At 40.1% G+C, this 25,365-nt stretch overlaps 1 protein-coding gene across 2 annotated transcripts in view; it reads right to left on the bottom strand.

The window, feature by feature from the left end:
* meis1a (Meis homeobox 1 a) overlaps positions 1 to 25,365 on the bottom strand; it is a 211,246-nt gene that overhangs the window by 117,068 nt on the left and 68,813 nt on the right. For both annotated transcript variants that reach the window (XM_072265438.1, XM_072265437.1), the window contains exon 8: positions 17,183 to 17,328. In XM_072265438.1, coding sequence (XP_072121539.1) covers positions 17,183 to 17,328 — 146 coding nt within the window. The remainder of the gene's footprint in view (positions 1 to 17,182; positions 17,329 to 25,365) is intronic.

Below are 25,365 nucleotides of genomic sequence, written 5' to 3'. Positions count from 1 at the left end.
CCCATTTTAACAACGCCTTCAACTTACCACAAATTCTACCACTCACTAACACACTAACACACTGTTCAACCACCATGTGCATCGCCATGGATTCACTTTGCCAAAGAACAATCTTTACCTCATTTGGAAAACCCATTTCCTATCCTTTTTGCAATCCTTTTATTGCATTTATGCATCTTTTTATGATGAACAAAACATCCAAAGTAAAATAAATCACAATTATGTCTGAATCTCTCATTTTGCTTTAAGATCCATCCAGGAGGGTAATCTACAATCCCCAGAGAATCAGGAAAATTGGCAACTAAAGACTGGGAGTGTGGGAAGTAGTAGGGTGAGTCCACAGTGACAGTGACACTGATTGGTTCTCAGTGATATCGAATTAGAGGCCCTGATCCTCTTTGCTTAGGCTTCCCTACAAAGAGCAACCCCTTCCACTGAGTACCTGACTTCAACCAGTGCCCTGTAGAACCACAAAGAATTAACAGCCTAGAGGTTCTAGTGCAGTATCTGCAGTGAATGGCAAAAAACTTGATGTGACATAGAACCTCAGTCTCTGACCGGGTGAACAGTGGATATCCAATGGACATCCCATGCTCAGGAAGTTGAACCTGCAAGTTGGTCAATTTACCTAGAAACTGCTCTTGTCTCCAATTTTGGATGCAAACTTTATTTATTGGTAATCCATCAAGTAAATGACAGGCAATAAACTGGCTTCTAAATGGCATAAATGCAAATGTAAAGCAAAGAGGACACTGGAAGAGGTTATGAGCGATGGAGCAGCAGTTCAGGCTGAGTGTCATGGTATTGGGGCTGCACCCACTGTTGTTGCAAGTTATCAGGCTGAACAGTGCTACAGAGGGTTGTGTTGTGCAAACATCATACCTGATACAGAAATTGGAGAGAACATCAGTTTTAAGGGCCATAATCAAATTGCTCAAATGAAACAAATCCAAGCAGCACCTATGGAAAAGCATTACTCCAGCAGGCAGTTGGCATGTGGTTTGGGAATACCAAATCAATGGCAAAATAATTGTTAGGCCTCAAATAAATAGTTCACTAAGCTCTATGAAGTGTAATTATTTTTATTCACAATAAAAACCATTAAATGGATAAAAGGTGTTTGTACTGATGTTTGTGACTATCACTCCATTTTCCAAAACCCTTTACAACTTCATAACCCCTTTATCAGTACCCTCCAGTAACTGTAATGTCCTCCTAATGTACTCCTGAAACCCCAGTTTCATGAGCAACTTAATTTTAATCATCAAATCACTGGTGACTATCCCTTCACTTGCCAGGGTTCAAAATTTTGGAACCCCCTTCTTAAATCTCTTTGTCTCCAGCTCTCTTTCCTCCTTCAAACCTCCCCTTTCAGCATTTGGTCTTCCACATTAATTTCTCCATGTGTAACTCCAAGACAATGATGTTCCTCTGCAACACCTCTGAATATTTTACTGTAATAATACTGATTTAGAAACGCTGGATATTGCTCTTGTATTATGTAAAGGATATTGTCATTTCTCATACTATTTCTCATATCCCAATTATTTATTGCTGCCTATTAAGCTATTAAAATATTCAGAATAAGGTTTTTAACACTGGAACTCCTGGCGCAAGTTTCACGTTTTAGGAAATGGGGATTCACGCCTGCTCCTCTCATGATTTTCCATTCATTAATTTTAATGCACAGAAAATTTAAACTGATGTAGAGTACATACACAGTCTTCTTCTGCACACATCACTGGATGCAATGTAAATTGTCATTTGCTTTGTACTTCCCTCAATAGTAAAGTAATAATATCCGTTGGCCTTTTTGCACAATATGAAAAGCTAACTGGGAGAATGATTGGTCTTGATTCTTCAGTGGTATTAGATATAATACCTTCGAAACCAATACCTACTAGCACTCTGAACACACTTCACAACTCTTTTGTAAATTAGGTTGGGGTAGTTAACTGCAGGGCTCAACCCAATTCTCTTTACAACAAATAATTTTGTTGGGAGAGATGAATTACAAAGTCTGGACTAACAGATTTGCAGAGTTAATGTTGATAAGATGGAGCAAGGAGGAAGATCAGCAGAAACATTAATGTGGACTTATTCAGCCAAATGACATGATTCTGTGCTGAAAAATTCTGTGCGAGAATTACATTGGTGCTTCACAACTGGTCTATCACGATTCAATCTAAGGAACTCTCAACTCACTGCCTGGTCATAGATGAAAGGGCAAATAAGGAACTGAGTTAAATTAACATAAGGGTTTGAGCATAAAATAGATGATATTGTTGCTGTTTATAGCTAGATGTCAGCTAGGATAATATGTGCAGTTCTAATAAAAGCTTTAATAAAGGCAAGTGACAAGTATTATTCAGACAGCTGTTCACAATGAGGTTGGTATTGGCATTGGTATTGGAATTGGCTTATTGTTGTTACACGTCCCAAGATACAGTGAAAAGCTTGTCTTGCATACTGTTCATACAGATCAAATTATTACACAGTGCATTGAGCTAGAATAAGGTAAAACAATAACAATGCAGAATAAAGTTTAAAAGCAACCAAAAAATGCAGTGCAGGTAAACGATAAAATGCAAGATCACAATGAGGTAGATTGTGCGACCAACAGTCTATCTTAGCATACAAAAGGTCTGTTCAAGAGTCTGATAACAGTGGGATAGAAGTTGTCCTTAAGCCTGGTGGTACATTATTTCAGAGTTTGGTATTTTCTGCTGCATAGGAGAGGGGAGAAGAAGGAATGTCTGGGATGGGTGGGGTCTTTGAATATGTGAGCTGTTTTACTGAGGCAGTGAATGGACAGAGTACCCAGAGAGGAGGCTAGCTAATGTGATGTCCAGAGCTATGTCCACAACTCTCTGCAGTTTCTTGTGGTCACATACACAGCAGCTGTCGTACCAAACAACAGGAATTCTGCAGATGCTGGAAATTCAAGCAACACACATCAAAGTTGCTGGTGAATACAGCAGGCCAGGCAGCATCTGTAGGAAGATGTACAGTCGACGTTTCAGGCCGAGACCCTTCGTCAAGACTAACTGAAGGAAGAGTTAGTAAGAGATTTGAAAGTGGGAGGGGGAGGGGGAGATCCAAAATGATAGGAGAAGACAGGAGGGGGAGGGATGGAGCCAAGAGCTGGACAGGTGATTGGCAAAGGGGATATGAGAGGATCATGGGACAGGAGGCCCAGGAAGAAAGACAAGGGGGGGGGGGAACCCAGAGGATGGGCAAGGGGTATAGTCAGAAGGACAGAAGGAGAGTGAGAGAAAGAATGTGTGTATAAAAATAAATAACGGATGGGGTACGAGGGGGAGGTGGGGCATTAGCGGAAGTTAGAGGCCATGTTCATGCCATCAGGTTAGAGGCTACCCAGACAGAATATAAGGTGTTGTTCCTCCAACCTGAGTGTGGCTTCATCTTTACAGTAGAGGAGGCCGTGGATAGACATGTCAGAATGGAAATGGGATGTGGAATTAAAATGTGTGGCCACTGGGAGATCCTGCTTTCTCTGGCAGACAGAGCGTAGGTGTTCAGCAAAGCGGTCTCCCAGCTTGCGTCGGGTCTCGCCAATATATAGAAGGCCGCATCGGGAGCACCGGACGCAGTATATCACCCAGCCGACTCACAGGTGAAGTGTCGCCTCACCTGGAAGGACTGTCTGGGGCCCTGAATGGTGGTAAGGGAGGAAGTGTCATACCAAGCTGTCATGCATCCAGACAGAATGTATCAATAAAAATTGGTAAAGGGTCGACAGGAACGTGCTGAATTTCTTTAGCCTCCTGAGGACATAGAAGCTTTCTTGGCCGTGGGATTCATGTGTTTAGACCAGGATAGGCTATCAGTGAGGATCACACCTCAGAAATTGAAGCTCTCCTACCTACCAATGATGAAGGAAATGGAGCAAGTTTTCCTCCTTGTGACTTGCCTTCATTAAAGTTTTTATTCAATGATCTTAAAGATTTTACATTTCTCAAGAAAATCAAGTTGAATTGCTTTTACCATTCAGCACAACTTAAATACCAATTTTTATCTCCTAAAAGGCAATTAGATCTGCCTATATGAAGTAAACAGAGTAAGATTTCCTCCTGAAGAAATGCAAAATTTCACCATAAGCAGCAATCAAGAGGTGAAAAGAGAACTTAAAAGTTAGAGAGATACGATAAAGAAATTTCCCAATTCAACTGAAGAGAAATGGAGGTGAGCAAAATGCTTTCAGGGGAAAAAAAATGTTCTGGTGGCTGGAATCCGTTTAAAGAAATGTTATAAACAAATCATATTGGCAATTGCATTAATTTGCATAGAACAAAGGAATAAAGTATTTATGAGAAGCTGGGAGAGGGAGGTGAGATTTATTACAGAAGAATAATTCAGTTGAGCTTTAGGATTCTTTCCTGCTCTGTGAAGATCTTCTCCTCTGACAAGTCACTGACTACATACTAAGTCAAAGGGACACTAGGAGCTGAATATTTTTGGAATGAGCTGAAACATACACTTGGCAGTTAAGACTGTGCCAAAATTGAGAACTGTTAACGATACCTAAAGACTCTTAAAAAGGAAACTCCAAATATAAAGCTGTAAGACTCTTAAAAAGGAAACTCCAAATATAAAGCTGTACTTCCTGAATTCCCAAAATATCCAAGAGAAGTTAGCGATACAGAAACTCAATGTAACTTATTCCAATGGATAATCCATCTGGTCTGCTATCTAAAATACTACATTCGTAATTTTGTGCCTTAATTTGAAATATCAGATTAAGGAAATAAGTTTTCTAACAGCCTCTTAAATTGTTATCAACCATCTTAGGATTTTCTAGTCAATTTCCTTGGTGCCAGTTCACCAGGTAACATTAAGTATTTTGAATGAAGTGTTCATTCTTTGCCTCACACCTTGAGTCATAAAACAAATCATCGCCACTGCAATTAACAAATGTATTCCTTCAACGGCTACATAACAGCCTCCCTAGTGTTGGAGAATACCCACAATGCCACCAATTGTTTTTCTCTCATACTGTCACAAATGTTAAACTAAAAAAATCTACTGAAGGAACTTTGTGGGTTGGACAGCATTTGTGGAGGTAAAAGGATGATCAACATTTCAGGCTGTGAACGTGCATCTCAGTCCTGAATCAAGGTTTCAATCAAAGCAACAACCATCCTTTTGCCTCCACAGATGCTACTAAATCCGTGAGTTCCTCCAGCAGATTGTTTTTTATTACTCCAGATTACCGCATCTGCATTTTCTCAAGGTTTACTGTTAAACCAGATGTTTGGCAAGATATCCACTAATATGAGCGCTCACTTCGGAAGTTAATAGAATCCTAGTCACAGTTGTCAATAGCAGGCTTTCACCACTGGCGCACCGCAGGGGTGCGTGCTTAGCCCACTGCTCTACTCTCTATATACACACAACTGTGTAGCTAGGCATAGCTCAAATACCATCTATAAATTTGCTGATGATACAACCACTGTTGGTAGAATCTCAGGTGGTGACGAGAGGGTGTACAGGAGTGAGATATGCCAACTAGTGGAGTGGTGCCGCAGTAACAACCTGGCACTTAATGTCAGTAAAGCGAAACAGCTGACTGTGAACTTCAGGAAGGGTAAGATGAAGGAACACATAACAATCCTCATAGAGGGATCAGAAGTGGAGAGAGTGAGCAGTTTCAAGTTCCTGGGTGTCAAGATCTCTGAGGATCTAACCTGGTCCCAACATATCAATGTAGTTATAAAGAAGGCAAGACAGCGGCTTTACTTCATTAGGAGTTTGAAGAGATTTGACATGTCAACAAATACACTCAATAACTTCTATAGATGTATCATGGAGAGCATTCTGACAGGCTGCATCACAGTCTAGTATGGGCGGGGGGCTACTGCACAGGACCGAAAGAAGCTGCAGAGGGTTGTAAATCTAGTCAGCTCCATCTTGGGTACTAGCCCACAAAGTACGCTGGACATCTTTAGGGAGCGGTGTCTTGGAAAGGCAGCGTCCATTATTAAGGACCTCCAGCACCCAGGGCATGCCCTTTTCTCACTGTTACCATCAGGTAGGAGGTACAGAAGCCTGAAGGCACACACTCAGCGATTTAGGAACAGCTTCTTCCCCTCTGCCTCACTTTTTTAAATATACAGTATTTCTGTTTTTTGCACGTTTTGTTAATCTATTCAATATAGATATACTGTATTTGATTTATTTATTATTTTTTTCTCTTCTATATTATGTATTGCATTGAACTGCTGCTGCTAAGTTACATGCCAGTGATAATAAACCTGATTCTGATTCTGACCAGTCCAAAATAAAGGACTATAGGGAAAGGAAGGAGTCGTGTAACACCTTAACCCCTTTTAATTATGGAATAGGAAAATGGCTTATCAAGAGCATAGTGGTGTATTAAGTCATTGGACATCTCTTGGCACCCCATGTTGCTGTGACTGACCTGTTCTCCTTCATCCTTCCCAATCTAAGCACTTGTTTGATCACACAAAGTCTTTCTTTCCTCATCTACTGAAATGCACTGGGCTCCGGAGTCTGATTACCTGATTCCAGCTTGATAAGACCTAACTATTTTTAGTTTGGAACAAGTTAAATACACGTTCTGATAAATATTTTGGTTTGAGTCAGTATTCTACCGAGGAATAGATAATTTGCCTCATAATAGGTTATGTGTCCTACAGCCTCATCAATGGCAATATGTGCGCAGCATAGTAGATCTTTTAGATTTTGGCACATACCCAAGATTCAGCTGAAACCAGGTTCAGTTCTCAGGCTTGCGTTGTACTGGGATTGGCCGTGGTTGGGTTAGCTTCTAATTTTAAATCATAGCAGATCTCTACTGCACTCACATTCATGTCATCACCGCAATCATCATTATTTCCATCTTTGTAACATCACCTGACCCCTTCCCACCTCGCCTATTCTGGGCTGAAACACTCATGCACACCTTTAGTCGTTCCAGATGTTTTTATTCCAGTGATTTCCTTGCTGGATTTCCTCATTCAATCTAACCTAATTTCATCCCAATTCACATTGACAAATTCAGTTTTGTGCTCATGTCCCCCAGTTTTAAAACTCTCTTGTTTTCAGATAACTTTCACTGCTCCCGACCTCTCACAACCATCCCGTTGCTCTCACATCCATCATCATGAAATGTTTCGAGAGGCTCGTCATAAGGCACATCAAGACCCTGCTGCCCCCCTCACTGGACCCCTGCAGCTTGCGTATCGCCCCAACCGCTCATCAGACGATGCCATCGCCACTGCCCTCCACCTAGCCCTGAACAAAAAAGACACATACGTTCGAATGCTGTTCATACGACTTCATTTCAGCATTCAACACAATCATTCCTCAGCGCCTGATTGGAAAGCTGAAACTGCTGGGCCTGAACACCTCCCTCTGCAACTGGATCCTAGACTTCCTGACTGGGAGACCTCAGTCAGTCCGGATCGGGAGCAGCATCTCTAACACTATCACACTGAGTGCAGGGCCCCTCAGGGCTGTGTGCTCAGTCCACTGCTGTTCACTCTGCTGACCCACGACTGTGCAACAATACACAGCTCAAACCACATCATCAAGTTTGCCCATGACACGACTGTGGTGGGTCTCATCAGCAAGAACGACGAGTCAGCATACAGAGAGGAGGTACAGCAGCTGACGGACTGGTGCAGAGCCAACAACCTGTCTCTGAATATGAACAAAACAAAAGAGATGTTTGTTGACTTCAGGAGAACACGGAGCGACCACTCTCCACTGAACATTGACAGCTCCTCTGTTGAGATCGTTAACAGCACCAAATTTCTTGGTGTTCACCTGGCGGAGAATCTCACCTGGTCCCTCAACACCAGCTCCACAGCAAAGAAAGCCCAGCAGTGTCTCTACTTTCTGCAAAGGCCGAGAAAAGTCCATCTCCCACCCCCCATCCTCACCACATTCTTCAGAGGATGTATCGAGAGCATCCTGAGCAGCTGCATCTTGGCCTGGTTCGGAAATGGTACCATCCCGGATCGCAAGACCCTGCAGTGGATAGTGAGGTCAGCTGAGAAGATCATCGAGGTCTCTCTTCCCACTATTACAGATACTTACACCACACGCTGCACCCGCAAAGCTAACCGTATTGTGAAGGACCCCACCCACCCCTCACACAAACTCTTCTCCCTCCTGCCATCTGGCAAGAGGTACCAAAGCATTCATAACCAAACTGTGCAACAGTTTCTTCCCTCAAGCCTTAATACTCAGAGTTAGACTGACATCTACATCATTTATTATTATATTGTAATTTGTCCTCTACTGTGCCTATTGTCTTGTTTATTAATTATTGTACTGCCCTGCATTGTTTTGTGCACTTTATGTAGTCCTGTGCAGATCTGTAGTCTAGTGCAGTTTTTATGTTGTTTTAAGTAGTCTAGTGTAGCCTTGTGCTGTCTCATTTAGTCTAGTGTAGTTTTGTGTTGTTTCATGTAGCGCCAGGGTCCTGCAGGAACGTTGTTTCGTTTTCACTCTGTACTGTACCAGCAGCTTATGGTCGAAATGACAATAAGCTTGACTTGACTTGACTTGACTATAACCATCCAGGCCAACAATCCACAGAAGTTAGCAGGTCATCCCACATCTGGGGAAGAGAAACAGACCTAACACTTCAGGCATAAGAGCCTTTTTAAACAATTACAGACCATCCAGCAGCTCTGATGAAGGGTCTCAATTCTGAAACAATAAAAGTCTGTCTTTACACAGATGCTGCCTGACCTGCAGAGTATTTCCAACATTTTCTTCTTTTCAGTTTTCCAGCAATAGTAGATTTTGTTTTTAACTTCAGCACAGAGAATTCTTTGAGTTTTTCCAATATTGCCCAGTTTATCATTTCTGAATGTTGTTACTCAGCCATTGCCAGATGTGCCTTCAAATTCCTAGTGTTCTTCACTCTGGAGTTTTTTCCCTTAATTTCTCTGTGTGTTTGCCTCTTCCCCTCTTTCTTCCATAAGGACCCTCCTTAAATCCATTTGTCCAAGCTTTACTCAGCGCCAATTTTTGTTTGGCATTGCCTCTGAGAAGAACTGTGGATCATTTTGCCTATAACATTCACTTTATAAAGGTAAGATGTTTTTTAATGTCATACAGTGCTGACAAGCTACGCAGATTATTCTTCCATTTTCAACATAGATAGAAGACAGAAATTATAAACTACTCTTAAAATAAATCATTGAATTGATTTAATACATCTTTTCTAGGTTATAATGCAAGTGTATTTGTTTTGTCTTTGGATGCATAAGTAAGCAATCAGAATTCAGTGCTTCATTTCTTTAAGGAGGATCTTTTGGTAATTGCAAAGGGTTAGCAGTGTTTAAGCAAAAAAAAATTCTGCAAAGGAAAAAGCAGTTCAATGTGTGCCGAGTACTACAAGCATTAATTCTCAGCTAGGTCATATGCAGAACATCTGTCATTCTGTCTGCACTCTATGAGCCTCAACCAGGCCTCTGCATGGCTATTGATTTTTCTTACATTTGCTTTAATTTACTTAACCATCACAAAATCCATCAGTCGGTAAAGGGCAACTGTCCATTAACATGTCATTTACTGGCATTCGCAATTTTTTGTGCACTGTCTTTTTGGTAAATATTTCTTTTAAACTGCTCTGTGTTTACAGTGAAGAAATGAATTAGAGATGTCTCCACACCTGTTTCTGTTCAATAACTGCTTCACAGAGGTACATGTAATGTGTTTAAGGAGAAAATAAATATCTAGACATTATTACATGTGTGCAAAAGGGTGGTAAATTAGGTCCTAATTATATTATAAGAGGCATGCAGCTTTTTCAGTTCAGATTTCTACATGTGCATTTTACAGATCTCAAAGGCTTTACTGTGACTAATTCATGAGGTAGACCTTTGAATGCTTTCATCTATGGTTATCCTGTAGTCTTATTTACAAATCAACCAGGACACTTTCAGCAGCCTGTTCATGCATTGCTGCAGCAGTTAAGATGCCTACAATGTGCACGCATGGCAGCAATCAAAAAGCCCTGGCTTTGTCTAATTACTCCATCACATAATTTCACAAATTGCTTTTCCATTGGGGAGCTGTGCTAAAACATGCTCAGACTGGGAATTTGGGCAGCTCTATTTTTCTCAATAAATCCAACATGAAAGCAGCAAACAGTTCTGGGAAAGGGAGGAGGGAAGACCACTCAAAACACAATTTCTGATCAAAATACACCTCACGGCATCCCACTATTACAAACACTGGCAACACAAAGCAGGGTGACTCATATTTCTAACATTTTCTTTCAGTTCACACAATAAATATTAGTGCAGGAGGTTTCACACATTAGAAGTTGTTATTAAGACAAAAAGGTGGTTACTGTCACAAATTTACACCTGCAAAAGGCACACAGGTCTTTAGTTGCTGCAAAGTACCTCAAAGGAGAAGTCCAACAGCCAGAGCTTGTGCCAAGGTTTTAATTTCCAGTTTATTTGCTTTCAGTGGCTTTGAGGATATGAAAGGAAGGCTATATAACAGGTATGGTACAAACTAAAACAATGACGTAAAACAATGAACGTTTAATTTTCCTTCCAGTTAACCTGACCAAAATACTTCGTAACAGCTTGTCTTTTTTTCATTTCCATAGAAGGACCTAATGGCTCCTCCTGTAATTTAGTGCTTCTTAATTCACAATTTAACAGAAGTCATTTTTCCCAGCGTTGAATTACTGAGCCTTTCCAGTTTTTAACACATATGCTAAATAAGATGATGAGTCACACACAATTTCACATTTGCCTTGCTGTCTAATATAATGGGAGCGAAAGACTTGAATTTTTATGCTTTCCATAACCTTAAGGCATCCTCCAGCCAATACAATACAGTGGATTCCAGTTACTTGAGCCATCAGTCAATCAAGGCAGCCGCTTATTTGGGACAACACTTGGAAAAACAAAAACTAATTGAGAAAATAGGTGGGATACCCTTTGTTTATTTGGGACAGGAGATTGTTGCTGAAGTTTCGAACTAGCATCAGTTGTGAGCGCTTGTGTTGGCTTTTAAACACCACACTGTGCTTAGAGCAAAAGGTTTTTTTTAAATAGTGTCAGTTGCCTGTGCTTGTGCTCAAAAAGCAGTGATTTCTGTTACTGATAGTTGGTGAGAAGTAAGCAGACTGTGGTTTCAAACATTCACGCATAGAGATGTCAGAAACAGTTGGAAGTGAAAATAAAACGATTTCACGACTTCAACAAATTATGAACTACAAAGAATTTGAAGGTATTGGCAATCATCTTGAATGTTACAATGAAAATGAAGATATAGTGGATGCAATCAGCAAAAACATGGTCTGCACTGATCTTGTTCATTTACAGTCAATCTAAAGAACACAGCAGCTTACACTGTGTGAATTCCTCTGTCAAATACAATTAGAAACTAATACACAGTTTTATAGTACTGTAGTAATATTGGTAGTGTTCCAATTTGTTCTGTATTTTGCTTAAATACATAATTTGTTACTTATTTAAATGGTAGTTTGCCTCTTTAATGTTCTTAACTATTTCCAAGAAACTTCGGCTAATTTGTGCAACAGCTTAATTGGACCAATATATACTGGTCCCATTGTGCCTCAATTAACCAGAAATCACTGTATTTATAAAATGTTGTCACCGTTGTGATATCAGAAACAAGTCAGTTTGATTTGCACAAAGCAAGTTCCCACAAATGGCTGTGTGATCATCACCTAATATTCTGTTTACGTGATCCTTATTCACGGATCATTTTGCCCAAGACACTGGAAATAACTTGCCACGTTTCATCAGCTTTCATGACTGAAATCCAAGGAAAACTGCAAAACTTCAGGAAAAAAAACTGTGGAACTGTGATGACACATTAAAAATAGTTAATATTTACATTTTATTGGTTGTAGTCATTTGCAGAAGCCAGTTGGGAGGGAAATCTGAAGTCCTGGGGATGGGCAAGAAGCAGGCCAGAAACAGCAAGATTGGGAGAGTTTGTGACCCCCTGAACTGCAGACAAAGAGGGGACCCGAATGTCCAGCCCACTGCAGTACGGGCTTGATCATGTGGAATTCTCTGTCGCCCACAACATTTCACAAGTTGATCTTTTATTTCCACCTGAGGGGGCAGACAGAAGGTAGTTTCATATTTCACCCAGCCATTGATGCTGCTGGTTTGTTCATAAGATGTATGAAAAATGAGCAGCACTAACCAAGGTAGGCCTTTAAAACCACTTTCCTACTTGTTGAGACCATGTCTGGTCTTCTACCTCAGCACCATTTTCTCTTGAAACTCTTGATTTGTATTTTGAATGAATGAAATGACTGAGCCTCCGCAGTCCTCCGGGTAGAGAATTCCAAAGGTTCACCACACAAAGAAAGAGATTTCTCTCTCTATCCCAGTCTGAACTGACTTACCACTTTTCTCTAACTGTGCCCCCAGTGTTGGACTTTTAGTTTGGGAAAACATTTTTCCTACATCTAGCCTAAAAAGCCAAAGGAGAATGTTGAATGTTTCAATGAAGTCATCTCTCATCCTTGTAAATCCAAAGAAGTCAATCCTCTGGACTTGCTTCACGGCAAGTACATCCTTTTGCAGGTCAGGAGACCAAACCTGCACACGATAACTCCAGATGCAGTCTCACCAAGGCACGATATAATAGCAGAGTGATTTCCTTACCCTTCGTATTCAAATCAGTACCATCATGTACACAGCATTTCCCATTTAGGAAACGCTAACCTCAATAAATCCATCCATTTAAAAATAAAACCAATAATATTAAAATAATTAAACATTTACTAGATTGCTCCATTAGGCAACGTGGTTAATTGAACTCATACCTTCAAATACTAAGATTTGTAACTTTGGCTGTTACAATATATTTTGGCAACAGGTTAGTGAGTCATCACTAGGTAATGGATGGTGCTATTTTAAATGCCCTGTCCTCTAGATGGATAATCATTACAAATGATACAAACAATGACATATACAGCTCCTTTTACTTAGTTTTAACTGGAACAGTTTCCATGGGTTCCTCATCAATACCCGATTAATCTTGCTAAAACCGGGAAGATCCAAATTCAGTGGCTTTTTAAAAGTACTGATATTAACAATAGTTGATGTCAGTACTTTAAATTAAAGTACAACCCTCCCCCTCCTGTTGTTCCACTGAAGTAACAAAGAGCGACTACATGGGAAACCAAAGCAATAGTCTCCATTTATGGCCGATGACAATTTTCGAACATGTTTTCATTTAGTTTCTGCAGCTTACTTTACACCACTTCTAATTTCTAACTAATTACAAGTTATCTAATTACACTTTGATTTCACATTGTTATGACTAGTTATAGTTTCCAGCATTTTTATTTGCTTGATATTTGATCTTTGAAGAATGGGAGAATGCTGACGTGAACGATAATCACCAGTGTGGACCAAACAGGCTGAATTACCTGCATATGTTCTGGAAGTTCTGTTTTGTTTAGAATACTTGAAATACTGATTCAACTAAAGCATGCCATCAGGGACTCATGTTACCCTCTGCCTTTTGCTACGCCAAACTGGTCACCTTTTATATTTTGTCCACATGGGAAACATAATTTAGTCATCAACTATTCACTGGACCCTTTTATGTTCTTTGAGGCTTTACTGCCATTGGTAATAAGGACAGGAAGGCTGTGACATAGAGTAGTGATTGAGCAGAGTGTGACACAGTGTCAGCGTGGTATTGAGTGCATCTATGCACATTCAAAAATCAATCGGCAGAATTGCCCTTGGAACTACATGAAGGTTCAATCTCCATGTGGCGATAAACAAATATTTAATCTTAATACTAGCAAGGCATTTGAATGTCTCTTCAGAAAGCCTGCATCTTGAGATCAACTTGATAAAAGCACGACAGCACTACCACAAGTGCGCTATCAATTACCACCACTAAACCAGTGCTAGATATTGAAGCCCATGCCACATGCTTCCAAAGTACAAAGATGAACAGATATAGATATGAGGTTGAGGTACAGTGATATTACTGAGAATAAGGCTTACAAATTAGATTAATAATTTTCATTTTGCTTTATTTTATCTTTCATACGAGTTTTAAATTACAAGAGACTGAAACCATTTTTACTGGAATCCAAGGTTTAGAAGTAAAGTGTGAATGCTGTTTTCCTCTATGTTTAATAATGGAAAACTGTGACAAACTGGAAAGTGTGCTAAAATTGTTGTCAGAGGCTCACAAGGTGTCAGTGATAATATTCTGCAATCGAAATTCTGATTTTTAAAGCTTTCTTATTCCACTGTTCTTACTAATTTGATTCAAACTAGTCTTTCACTCATTTGTGTTTAATCAAGCTATTGGTTACTATTAAAATAATTGTTTTTCTGTTCAAAAATTAGCGGTTCTTAGATTGGTAAACTTTTGTGTTTGGTAAAATTGGTAGATTTCGGAAGCTTATTTTCAAAATTTGCAGATGTTAAGTGGTGTGGAACTGCCATTTTGATCCAAATGCAGGTGGGAAGACCAAGTTCTTTGGGCAAGAGGTAAATGTCAGTGAGACTGAGAAGAGAAAGCAGTGAGGTTCCTTTAAGCATATTTCTCTCTTAAAAAAATCTGACCTAATACGTTAACTATGAAGTTACATTAGGCAGGGATTCAAAGCATGGAGCTAATTGCCTTTTCCACAGCTGGTAACAACAAGCTGCCATAGAAACAACTTACAATTCAGTTTGCTTTTTTAACATAATTCCTCCAAACTTGAACTTTCTCAAATTTGAATACCATTTTCAAACAGACAGCATGGCTAGGTCATGATTAAATGCAGAAAGTGGTAAATCTTTCAAATCTCCAACCTCAGGGGCAGGAGATGCTCAGTCATTGAGTACACTTGAGGCTGAGATCAATAGATTTTTGGATATGGTGAGGATCAGGGGACATCGGTATTGGATGTTATAATGGATAAGGAACCAGATCAGCATTATTTTATTGAATGAAGGAGCTAGTGTGGGGAGCAGTATGCCAACTACTACTTCCATTTTGTTCTTATGCAACAATGCACTCAAATGGAAATTACATAAGCAGAGAGACTGCAAATGCCAGAATCAGAAGCAACAATCAAGCTGCTGGAGGAACATACTGGATTGAGGTAAAGGGACGTTTAATATTTTGGGTTGAGGCCCTGCATCAAGAAGTTACTTACATAAGGCTGCCATTGTGAATGGCTATGCAATGTGGACTGCACCTGTCTATTATCAAGGTCATATTCAAGGTACTGCTATCACTGATTCTAAGTTGCAAAGCCGAGAATCAAGATGGATCCCCATCACATGGCAAATTCAGATAAAGAAGGACAGGACATTCATTCACATAGTGACACTATTTCTGACACTGCAGTATCCATTTGGAGCCATACCTGGATCAGCCCTAGGTGTCATTCATGAAGCAAAATATTACCTTTGTATCACCAGTGGAAGGAACTATGCGACAGCTGGACGTGTGAAGAGGAAGAAGAATCCAGTTGGCTCTTAAATAATTCTGAGGTTTTCAATCAACTCAATGCTCTCTCCACATGGCGATCACAGCTTGTGTGTAGAGGAACATCCAGCTCTCTGGCTCAAATTTAACATTTGTTTATTTAATCTTACCTCTAGTTATCCTTTTCCTTCTCCAGGTGAAGGGCCTCAACGCAAAATGTTAACTGTCCATTTCTTCTACAGATGTTGCCTGACCCACAGACTTCTTCCAGCATCTTGTATGTTGCTCTTTTTCCCTCAATTTATTTCAAAGTAATACGCCTAAATTAACTTTCATGTCACTTATGATCTCACCGGACTTTCCACTTATCCAATACATCTAATTATGTTATCAGCTCATTCTTTGCTACTCTCCAACTCTCCAATCATCATTCCTTGAAGATAAGCTTTTCAAATATAGATTCCACTGAGTCGGCTATATACTGTGACATTCTGGTAGATTTGCATTCAATTACATTGTGCATGTTGTGCACCAATACTGGCAAGACATCCGTGTCTAATTCATGCTAAATTGGCATGATTCAAGTCTAAATATCAACTTATCCTTTCTGTGGCTTATAAATAACAGGTGTTAAAATGTTCATGTAATTTTCTGCACAGTTACAAAATGTTTCAAGCTTGTAAGTTTTAATGCCTCCTTGCAGTAGTTCTTCACATCAAAGACATACCATCATTTCAATGGGCTGAATGGCCTCATTCTGCACCATGTGTTCAACAAATATGATCAATTTGATCAATCTGTATCTGTTCAGTTCCTCAATACACATCAATAGCAAGGGTGGTCCAATATTCATATTCAGGTTTTATTTTTCCTTGCACTGCGTTCTTCACCTCTAAGTACAAATGTGAACAATGTAACCGCTAACAAATATTCTGTTGACCAGGCTCACAGTTAAACAACAGTTGTATGGGCACTAAACCAGAAAATTCCTGGCTTCCTTGGAACCTAGTTTTCTACGAAATGGGAGAAGGCAAAAAAATGTTGTGTAAATAAATAGCCACTACTATTCAAAAGAAAAGATTACTAACTCAAAATATTAGCCCTGTTCCTCTCTCCTCAGATGGCATTAGACCCGATTTCAATATTTTACAGTAACCAATTTAGAACTGTTTCTCCTTTATGTAATGTTTTAGCTTACCATAACTTCCAGTTCAACATTACCCAGCTGCTTTCAGGATGTCAAACCAGGAGGCATTCTTACTTTGCCTGTTGCCTCTTCCCAAATGACAATTTGCTTGAACCATTGACATCTTGCAATGTTAAAATTTAAAACAACCTTGAGCCCTAATTGCAGAAAGCCAATGTGCAATTTATTTGCTTGCTAAAGGATGGCTTTCTATCCACCATGTTGTCTTGAAAGTGGGTCCCCATGGCCTTGTGCAATCATACAATTCTCCCTTTCTGCACTTTCTTGTAATGAGTCAATGTAGAGGGGAATCAGTTAAACTAAGGAAGGTGGCTGGACAGGCAGGGAGCAGTTGGGGTTAGGAATTGGCTGGGCACTATAATTGGCGTGCAATCCTTTTTTGTTTCTATATGGGCCAACCAACTGAGCCTTTACACAAAAGCATGAGAAAAATCCCTGGAAACACCAGTCCACATCCCCCCACCAACCCCCACGCACTTGCATCTCAAGGTGGTATCGAGTTCATGTTTCACTTACTGTGAGGTGTTGGAACAACCATGCTCGCATGATGTTTGTGGCTACTTTTGGAAAGATGCCTCGTTTTTTCTGACGTTTTTTATCCTTGTCTGGGTCATCATCATCTCCTGTGCTTGGTGAAGCTACACTGTTGTCCAAGCCATCACCTGTCAGTACATCAAACATGCAGTTTTAAGGCAATCTTTTTGGTCATTTAGGTTTCTGTATTGTTTTTATGTTGCACAACATGAGGGAACTTCATTTTTTAAATGGGTCCGTGCTTGCCAGGTGTGTTGGGTATAGATAAATTAAGCCTTAGCTTACCAAGGCATGGACTTTTAGCATGAGATACATTAAAATAAATTGGCTTTCATTTTCCAGAGTGGGGCACAAGTGCAATCTTGTTTACAAAGTCATGTACAACAGCAGATGACTCATCAGAGCTTCTAAGATCAACCACTTCAGTCAGTGCCCCAAGAGCATTTGAGGCTGATCACCTCAGCTTTGCTTTGAACATTGGCAGGAGACTGGGGAGGGGGAAGACGTCACATAAGGACTATTTCCATCTCCACCTTCCAGCTCATGGAAGCAAACCCTTTATTTTCCTTCATTGTCTCAACAGAAATGAGACAACATGGTACTGAGCCCAATGTATGCCATCTTTGCCCCAATCTTATTTTAACCACTGAAGGATTTACATCTGCAACTTAAAACTGGGCAGATGACCAGCTGGATGGGTGGGGGGGCAAAGAGATCACAATTCAACCTGTCTAGTACTTGTGTAGCACTTCCTAATTACTATAATACTGGCTTCCTAGCATTGGAAAGAAAAAAAAAGTAACATTGCTGTCAAAGACACGAACCATCTGTTCGTGCTTACACAGGGCACATGATACAGTTTGGATGACACTAATGGCTTCAACATTCGTGCCAAAGTGGTAGAATAGGGACCATTATTACTCTCACCTGGATTTCTAGTGTCATTTCGGCTTAAAGCTGCTCATAATACACAGCTGCAGATGCAAACACAATCAACAAACGAACGTTTATAATTCTAAAATGGCCCAGTGGTACAAGATACAACATTGTGGAAGGCAGCTACAACTTCAGAATCACTCACCACACAGCTCTGTCAGTTTTGCAGTGAAAGTGAGGTCAGGAGAGATAAGGGGTTGATTTTCAGCCTCCATTAATACATTTACCTGAGCATCAGTCTTAGTGTAAAACAAATCCTAATCTCTTAACACTTTTGTTAATGCTAATGAATTGGGTAAACCTGCAGGACTGGGCTTTCATTTCTGGGTCAGAAGGAATGGGAAGTGCCTGTGACCCAGAGCCCTATTCAAATTTAGTTTAGCTGGTCCCATCCTTACAGTGTGTGGATACAAACTCACAGCATGAGATTAGCCATCACTGCACTGTGAACTGACAATAAATTGTCAACTCTGGTATGAGGCCAAATGGCATGGGAAGTGAAAATTCTGTCCTGGTGCAGTAGGGGGTGCCGTTCTGAGGCAAAGGTTAAATCCCTCTGTATTGCAGTGGGAAGCTACAATGAACGTGACCTATATTGTTCCTGACCCGAAATTAGTTGAGGCCAACGCAGGGTGCAAAGTGAACGATGTTTCAGTTCTCCAGCAGTGCTCTTCCCCATTTCCCGACAATCATTAAGTATGTGGGAAAAATAACATGCAAATAAATTGCAAACTAAGTATGCAAAGTCCTTAAACATTATAGCTGGGGCTATTATTTTAGTTCATAGGGAAAGTCAAAATTAAAAGCACTCAGAGCTTCATTAATAAGACATAGTGTGTGCAGTACATGCTGTCGTACTATCACTGAGTTTGAAGTAAATGCTGTTTTTTGTTGTAAGGCAGGCCAATTTCTTCCATTCCACTATAATAACATGAATAGCAAACACAGATCAACATCTGTTTAAATCTTTGAGTGTAAATACTGTACACATAGGATTATTATCCACATATAGAAATAAGTCATGGATATACAGTATTGATTAAAATTCTGAACAGCATTGAACCTAATGATAAACCCTCCCCCATCTTGATGTCTCTGCATCAACCCTCTTCTTTACATATAACTTTCCATTTATGCCAAAAAAAACCTTCAGATTCATTTACCAGTAATGCCCCACTGCCTCACTAGAGAAGGATTCATTGATAATTTATGGAAATATCTACTATAATCCAGCTATGACTTTTTCCAGCTTTGTGCATCAATAGAATAATCAAGGCTTTAAAACAGCCTTTGCTTCCCATTACCTCAGGCAAAAGAATTCCTGAAAGCATGCCTTCAGGGCACCTGAATTATACACACCATTAGGGGAAGTAAAGGCTTTCTGCATTCCATATAAAACACTCACCAGTACCTTTCCTGTTTTTCTCATGTAGCGAAAGCACCCACACTAGAAACAGAAATTTTAAGTAAAGACTTATGTAGATACAATGGTGAAAGCTTTTAAGTGAGGACTGTTCCCCACAATCAATCTGCAGAGTGCAGCTTACCCCAAATAACTGGTTTCTGTTACATCATTAGCACGAGTCTAAAAAAAACACACACAGACTCGACTTTTCTGCAGTTTGTTCTTCCTACTGTTTTTTAGCCAAGTGGAACTGCTTTCCTTTCATCTGGGAGGGGAAATTATACTGCTGGCTGGTAATCTAAGACAAAATTTTCATTAGCAGCAAATGCCTTCAATCCACTGCAAAATTTGGTGCATGTTCTAAGATGACTAAAAAACTCCTCTAATTCTGTTGAAGATGACAGGAGCTGGATACCCTTACAGGAATACCAAAGGAAATTATTCTGTATTACACCCTTCTTTTCTTGAAACCTTTCTCTTCTTTTTTCATCCTAGTCTTTGTTACCTTTTCCTGCAAACTGACCTCTGTGCATCGAAACCTTGGAGAAAATTCGACGGCATCAGTTTTATTGGCATTTCCATTTTCCCTGTAATTTGATACCATCAATCACCTCTGTGAGGTCTGCAGCTAATCTTTTTTTTCTCTCCATCTCCCTCCCTTTCTCTCTCTGTCTCTCTAAACTCCAGTGAGCTTACTCGAGGAGAGCCATATGGTAGCAGCTATGGGTCACATTTACAAAAATGTCAGCAGTAACTTTGTTTCTTCTAGATTTGACTTCTCCTGGCTTCAAATGAAGGGCAAATTATGAAGGGAAAACTGAAAAGGTGGAAATAATCATAAAAATGATGCTAGTCCATAAACAAGCTTAGAGCCTCATTAGTACAGCAGCAGGCTCCACTGGGTGATTTATGCTCATTTTTGCTGATGCCATAAGGAAATGCCATAGGGCAACTTTTGCCAACTGCTAACACTTTCTGACAGCTTCTTAGCAACTAGTGTGAGCTGTGTTGTGGCTTTTGCGAGTGACAGGAACTGAAAATGTCATATCATCTGCCCATGTGTCACAGACTCCGTGTGGCAATTAACCAGCAGGCCAGTGAGTTAGGGGGCTAGAGGCACTGTTAGATTGCCCCTAGCTATCTGGGAGGGAGGGTGAACGGGGAGAGCTAAGGGGGAAGGTACAGGTTGTGCAGTCGCTCAACACATATGTACTTACTCACCCATCATGTGAACATTCCCACTGCTTTACTTCTGATTAGTTTGATCCATTCAAATGGGCGCAACTCCCATACAATCTCTTTAGGCATTGCATGACATTATCAGATGAATTCAGGGTAATCTCTTTTGATACGATTGCTTGAAATGCCACTTTAATTGACAATACCCGATTCCACATATACTGCACATTGCAAGTGGAGGTGTAAACTGCCTTTGCACTAATGACAATTTAGTCAAAATACAATTTAAAATCAGTGAAGCCAATGTATTACTCCTTTGCAGCTGCAAGCAATGAAAACAAAAGGCACAACATAACAGGCTTCATTTCAGAATGGCATAAGATCTATAAGCAAGCATTGCAGAGCCATGGCTCCACTATTCAATTTTCTGGTAACGAAGAGCATGAACTGTAAGTCAAAACTGTCAAACCTTTCATCACAGCCGCTTGCCCTTTGAAATTTTTTTCTCAGAATTGTTTTTACAGAATTTTATAGGCCATGGTCTGGTGAAAGAAGCCAGGCAGTAGAGAAAGGAATTTGTACTACAATTCGTCCATGGGCAATTTCTTGTAAGGTCTGGGCCTATCCCCACGGAGGGCAGCAGGTGACCTGTGGCAGCTCTTAGCCTGTTGCAGTGCTCAGATTTCAAACACCCACTCAGCTCAAACGCTGAACAGTTGTCCATTTAAGCATGCCCAGGCATTTAGGCCGCACTCTCTAGTTCCTTTCAAGGAAAGATAAAGCAGCATTTATTGTATTCAGACCATTCAATGGGTCAGAATGGTTATGTCTGCAGGGGTTACCCTTCACACAGGTCAAGGCACCATTCCCGGCTCCTCTCAAAAATCTAGCCACACTATAAAAATATTTTAGTTGCCTGTTGTTTCATGGATGCAAGTGTGTCGTGCTACTGTATTTTGACTGCCTGTGTGTGTGTGTGTGTGTGTGTGTGTGTGTGTGTCTACATTTGCATGTTTTCTACTTAAATTTTAACTTCCACATTTTTTCTTGATAAACACTGAGCTCGTGAATAGTAATAGTATTCATTCAAAATAAAAATTTGCAATTTATTTGATTTAACTTCCCTTAATATTTTGTTTCATTCACTCATTTTCACTAAATTTGTTTTAAACAAATCAAAAAATGTAATTATCTTTTTAATGTGTCCATTGCCCTTTTTCCTTGTAAACAAAAAGATGGTTTGTGCTCATCCACAAACAAGCAGTTAATTTCGCGAATAAAGGTAAAACTATCTACTGCCCGGAGATCTAATGTTTTGTTGATTTTCTCTGTATGATGTTACGTATAAACCCATAAGTAAATTGCAGCAAAAAATAATGGAAAAATAATGTCCTGTTGACTGGATAAATTATATTTAAAAACATCATAATCATCTACTCTGTGATGTGGGACAAGTTGAATCTCAATCCACTAGAGGCATTTGGAACAAAAGGCAGTGATTACTTAAGGCTCCTGTAACATGCTGTAGGAGAGAGAGCAGCCAAGCGATGGCCATGGAACAAGGGATGTGTATGATGGTTCCCCTCTGCCTGATGGTTCATCTGGCCAACATTTAATTGCCTCAGAAGATTGCTACCCATCACCAATGGATAACATTTTTTCAAAAAGATCTGAATTTCACCGTTTTACTTCTGCATCACTGGAGTTAAACAAACATATTCTAACTGCAATCATTGTCCATATTTCCTTCAGTAGTATTTCTATTTCTCTCCCAAATAAATTGTAAAGATTTTTGTGTAGATTTTAACAAAGCAGCTGGTTAACTGCATTACTCCTGACAAGAAACATAAACATTCCAGGCAGTGTCAGGAGAATGACCAAAACTCTGCCAATCACAATCTACCAGCAATAGCAGTTCTTTTGCTTCATTTGAGTAATAAAATATAATGATATTTCCAATAACTTTACTTGATTTTTGAATTTTGGGTGTGGTGAGTGCACTAGTTGTGTACAAAGTACATTAGTTCAATAAAAAACTGCAAAGGAATCTCAGATATATACAGGACCTGAAACATACAGCGTGCCAAATGAAAATACTCATCAGCCCATGTGTTGAAGACCAGAAGCAACTTTTGGCAGGATTCACAGCAAACAGTCTACTTTACAGCAAGCCAAGTCTACTTGCTTAGCAAATATAAGCTATTTAAACGGCACAGTGTGGCAAGAAGTCCACAATGTCTAGTTTCAAACTACCGGGCCCAAGATTGACGGGATTATGTTAGTTGCACCAGTTTTGAGTCAGATTGGTTCATCTTGTGATAAAGCATTTGAGTCTTGGACAGAGTAAGCCATACTGGCCCAGCTCGGTACTTTATCCAGGTCAGGGAGATTTGCTTAGTGTGACTCCATATGTGACCTCCGTTCTTTATCAAGCACCACATGCATACAACACACCAAGTCTATTTTTTAATGATTGATTCTCTCTGGCTTAGGTTGACCAGGGTCAAGCTTTAATTACATACTCAAGCGAGACCTCTAGCAGTCAACACCAGCTTGTCAAAGAGCATGCTTTGGCAAACACCCATTTATGAAGAGTTTCTATGTCCAATTAAAAAGGCAGCAAACAAAAGTCCTGACCAAAAGTACAACAATGTGTCCTGATAAAGGCAAGATCTACTGTGTGGAGGAGAGTCACAAACAGATGAATAAAGTAACCCTACTCACTTAAATCACCCCCATTTACTGTGGCTGGGAATGCATGCAGTCCTTAACAAAATTATTCCAGGGAAAACTGTTGAGGAGTAGACCTTCAGACCTTCCGAATCTTCGACTTGAGGAGGAAAATGTTTGCAGGAATAGAGGTCAAGAACAGATGGATTGAAATTAACTTGATTCAGTGAAGCCAGCCAACACACAAGGAACCCAATTGCCTCATCCTATTCAATAATTTTCTGGACAAACAGAACTGATGCTGAGCCTCGATTGGAAACATCGACTATCCACAGATGCTCCCCAACCTGCTGAGTTCCTCCAGCTAATTATTCTCTTCAGCCCTAATTCAATGACTCCCAAAGCTGTAAATTTCAGCCCCTACTCACTGGGCCCTCTTGGAAGATAATGGTATGCTCAGACCAGCAGTCTCTCTGGGTCCAACCAAAGGTTTAATTGTTCATCTCATACATATTTTTCATGATTGCAAGACACTGTTGGATATTAAGGACCAAGTACTGCAGGTCTACCACACTAACGAGTTGTTTGATAGTGATGGAGCTAGACTTGTTGTACACCATGTCGCAGCCTGCTTCGTCCACCCAGGAAAGAAGGCAAAGCGCAGAGTGTGGTCCAAAAGATGGTGTGGGTGATTGCCTTGAATGTCTTTGTTGTAATCGTAAGACCCTGTTAGACAATGGTACTATCTTGCACAAGATGAGAACTGCTATGGGCTTGTTCTTGCAGAAACATGGCTCCAGGACAACATCCATGCACCAACAATCTACAGGCCACGACACTCGGAGTTGGACTGTATTTTTTAATATATTATTATGTTTTTGTAGCTATGTTTTTCTGCAATCATAATTATATATGTGCTATGTGCTGTTTGTGACTGTTGGTACTGTGTTTTGCATCTTGGCCCCAGAGGAACACTGTTTTGTTTAGCTGTATTCACCTATAAGGTTGAATGACAATTGAACTTGAATTCTAACTTGGCCACTAACATAAACTTTGGGCAAGGTCAAAGCTGGATAATAGGAAGAGTGTGATTCTAGTGCAATCCGACCTGAATAATGTACCATGCCTGGGTATGGGGAAGAGTGCCTGTCCATATCCACAGTTGACTGGTGTCCATTTTAAGATTAAAGATCATAGAAGTGAAATATTTGTTACCATCCCCAGCCCTTCGGCTCAGTGTTCATTTGTAAGAAGACACTTTTGCAGATAGATAACTGCAATTGGACAATCCCACATTTTGAATTGTATGTAAAATTCCAGTTCAACATATGCTGGCAATGCACTGAACACATATACAGGACAGGAGTGTTCAAACTCATACAATTTTTACTAGCTATGTACTGCTGAAACAGTTTACTGTGTCCCACATGTATTCAACCTAACCTGCTGTGATTTATTGGGGAGAGAAAGCAACATTAGCACAAAATTCGTGCCTCAGCCTGCCAAGCATCCTACTAAAAAGCAATCTCTATTTATAAATTACTAGACCTTTCGTCCTGTCCCATGTGAGAGCTAAATGTGAGGTTTTTTTTTTCCCCCAAGAGTTAAAATTTTAAAACTTACATCTCCTGGAAACTATCATAAAGCCTTACCAATTGCATTGATCTATTAGATAAATGTCTTTCTACCCAAGTTTTAGTTGCCCTGCCATTGGTTGGCATGGCTTCTGTTGCCAAGACCCTTAGTTCTGGAATTCCTTCCCTACCCTTCATCACCTCTCTCTCTCATCCTTTATGGAGCTCCTGAAAACAAAATTCCAACTGAAATTTGGATCTTCTCTTGTCCAAATGTGACTCAGTGCCATGCTTTGTTTGGTGACACTCCATTAAAAGTGAAGTAGCTCTTGGGATCACTCCATGAGAGTATGCAAAACATGGTAGCATAACAGTTAGTGTGTTGCTATTACAACTTCAGC

Source organism: Mobula birostris, chromosome 8 (genome assembly GCF_030028105.1).
Source record: "Mobula birostris isolate sMobBir1 chromosome 8, sMobBir1.hap1, whole genome shotgun sequence".
Taxonomy (NCBI): Eukaryota; Metazoa; Chordata; class Chondrichthyes; order Myliobatiformes; family Myliobatidae; genus Mobula; species Mobula birostris.
Note: the sequence above shows the minus strand (reverse complement) of the source record. Positions and strands in the feature narration are given on the sequence as shown.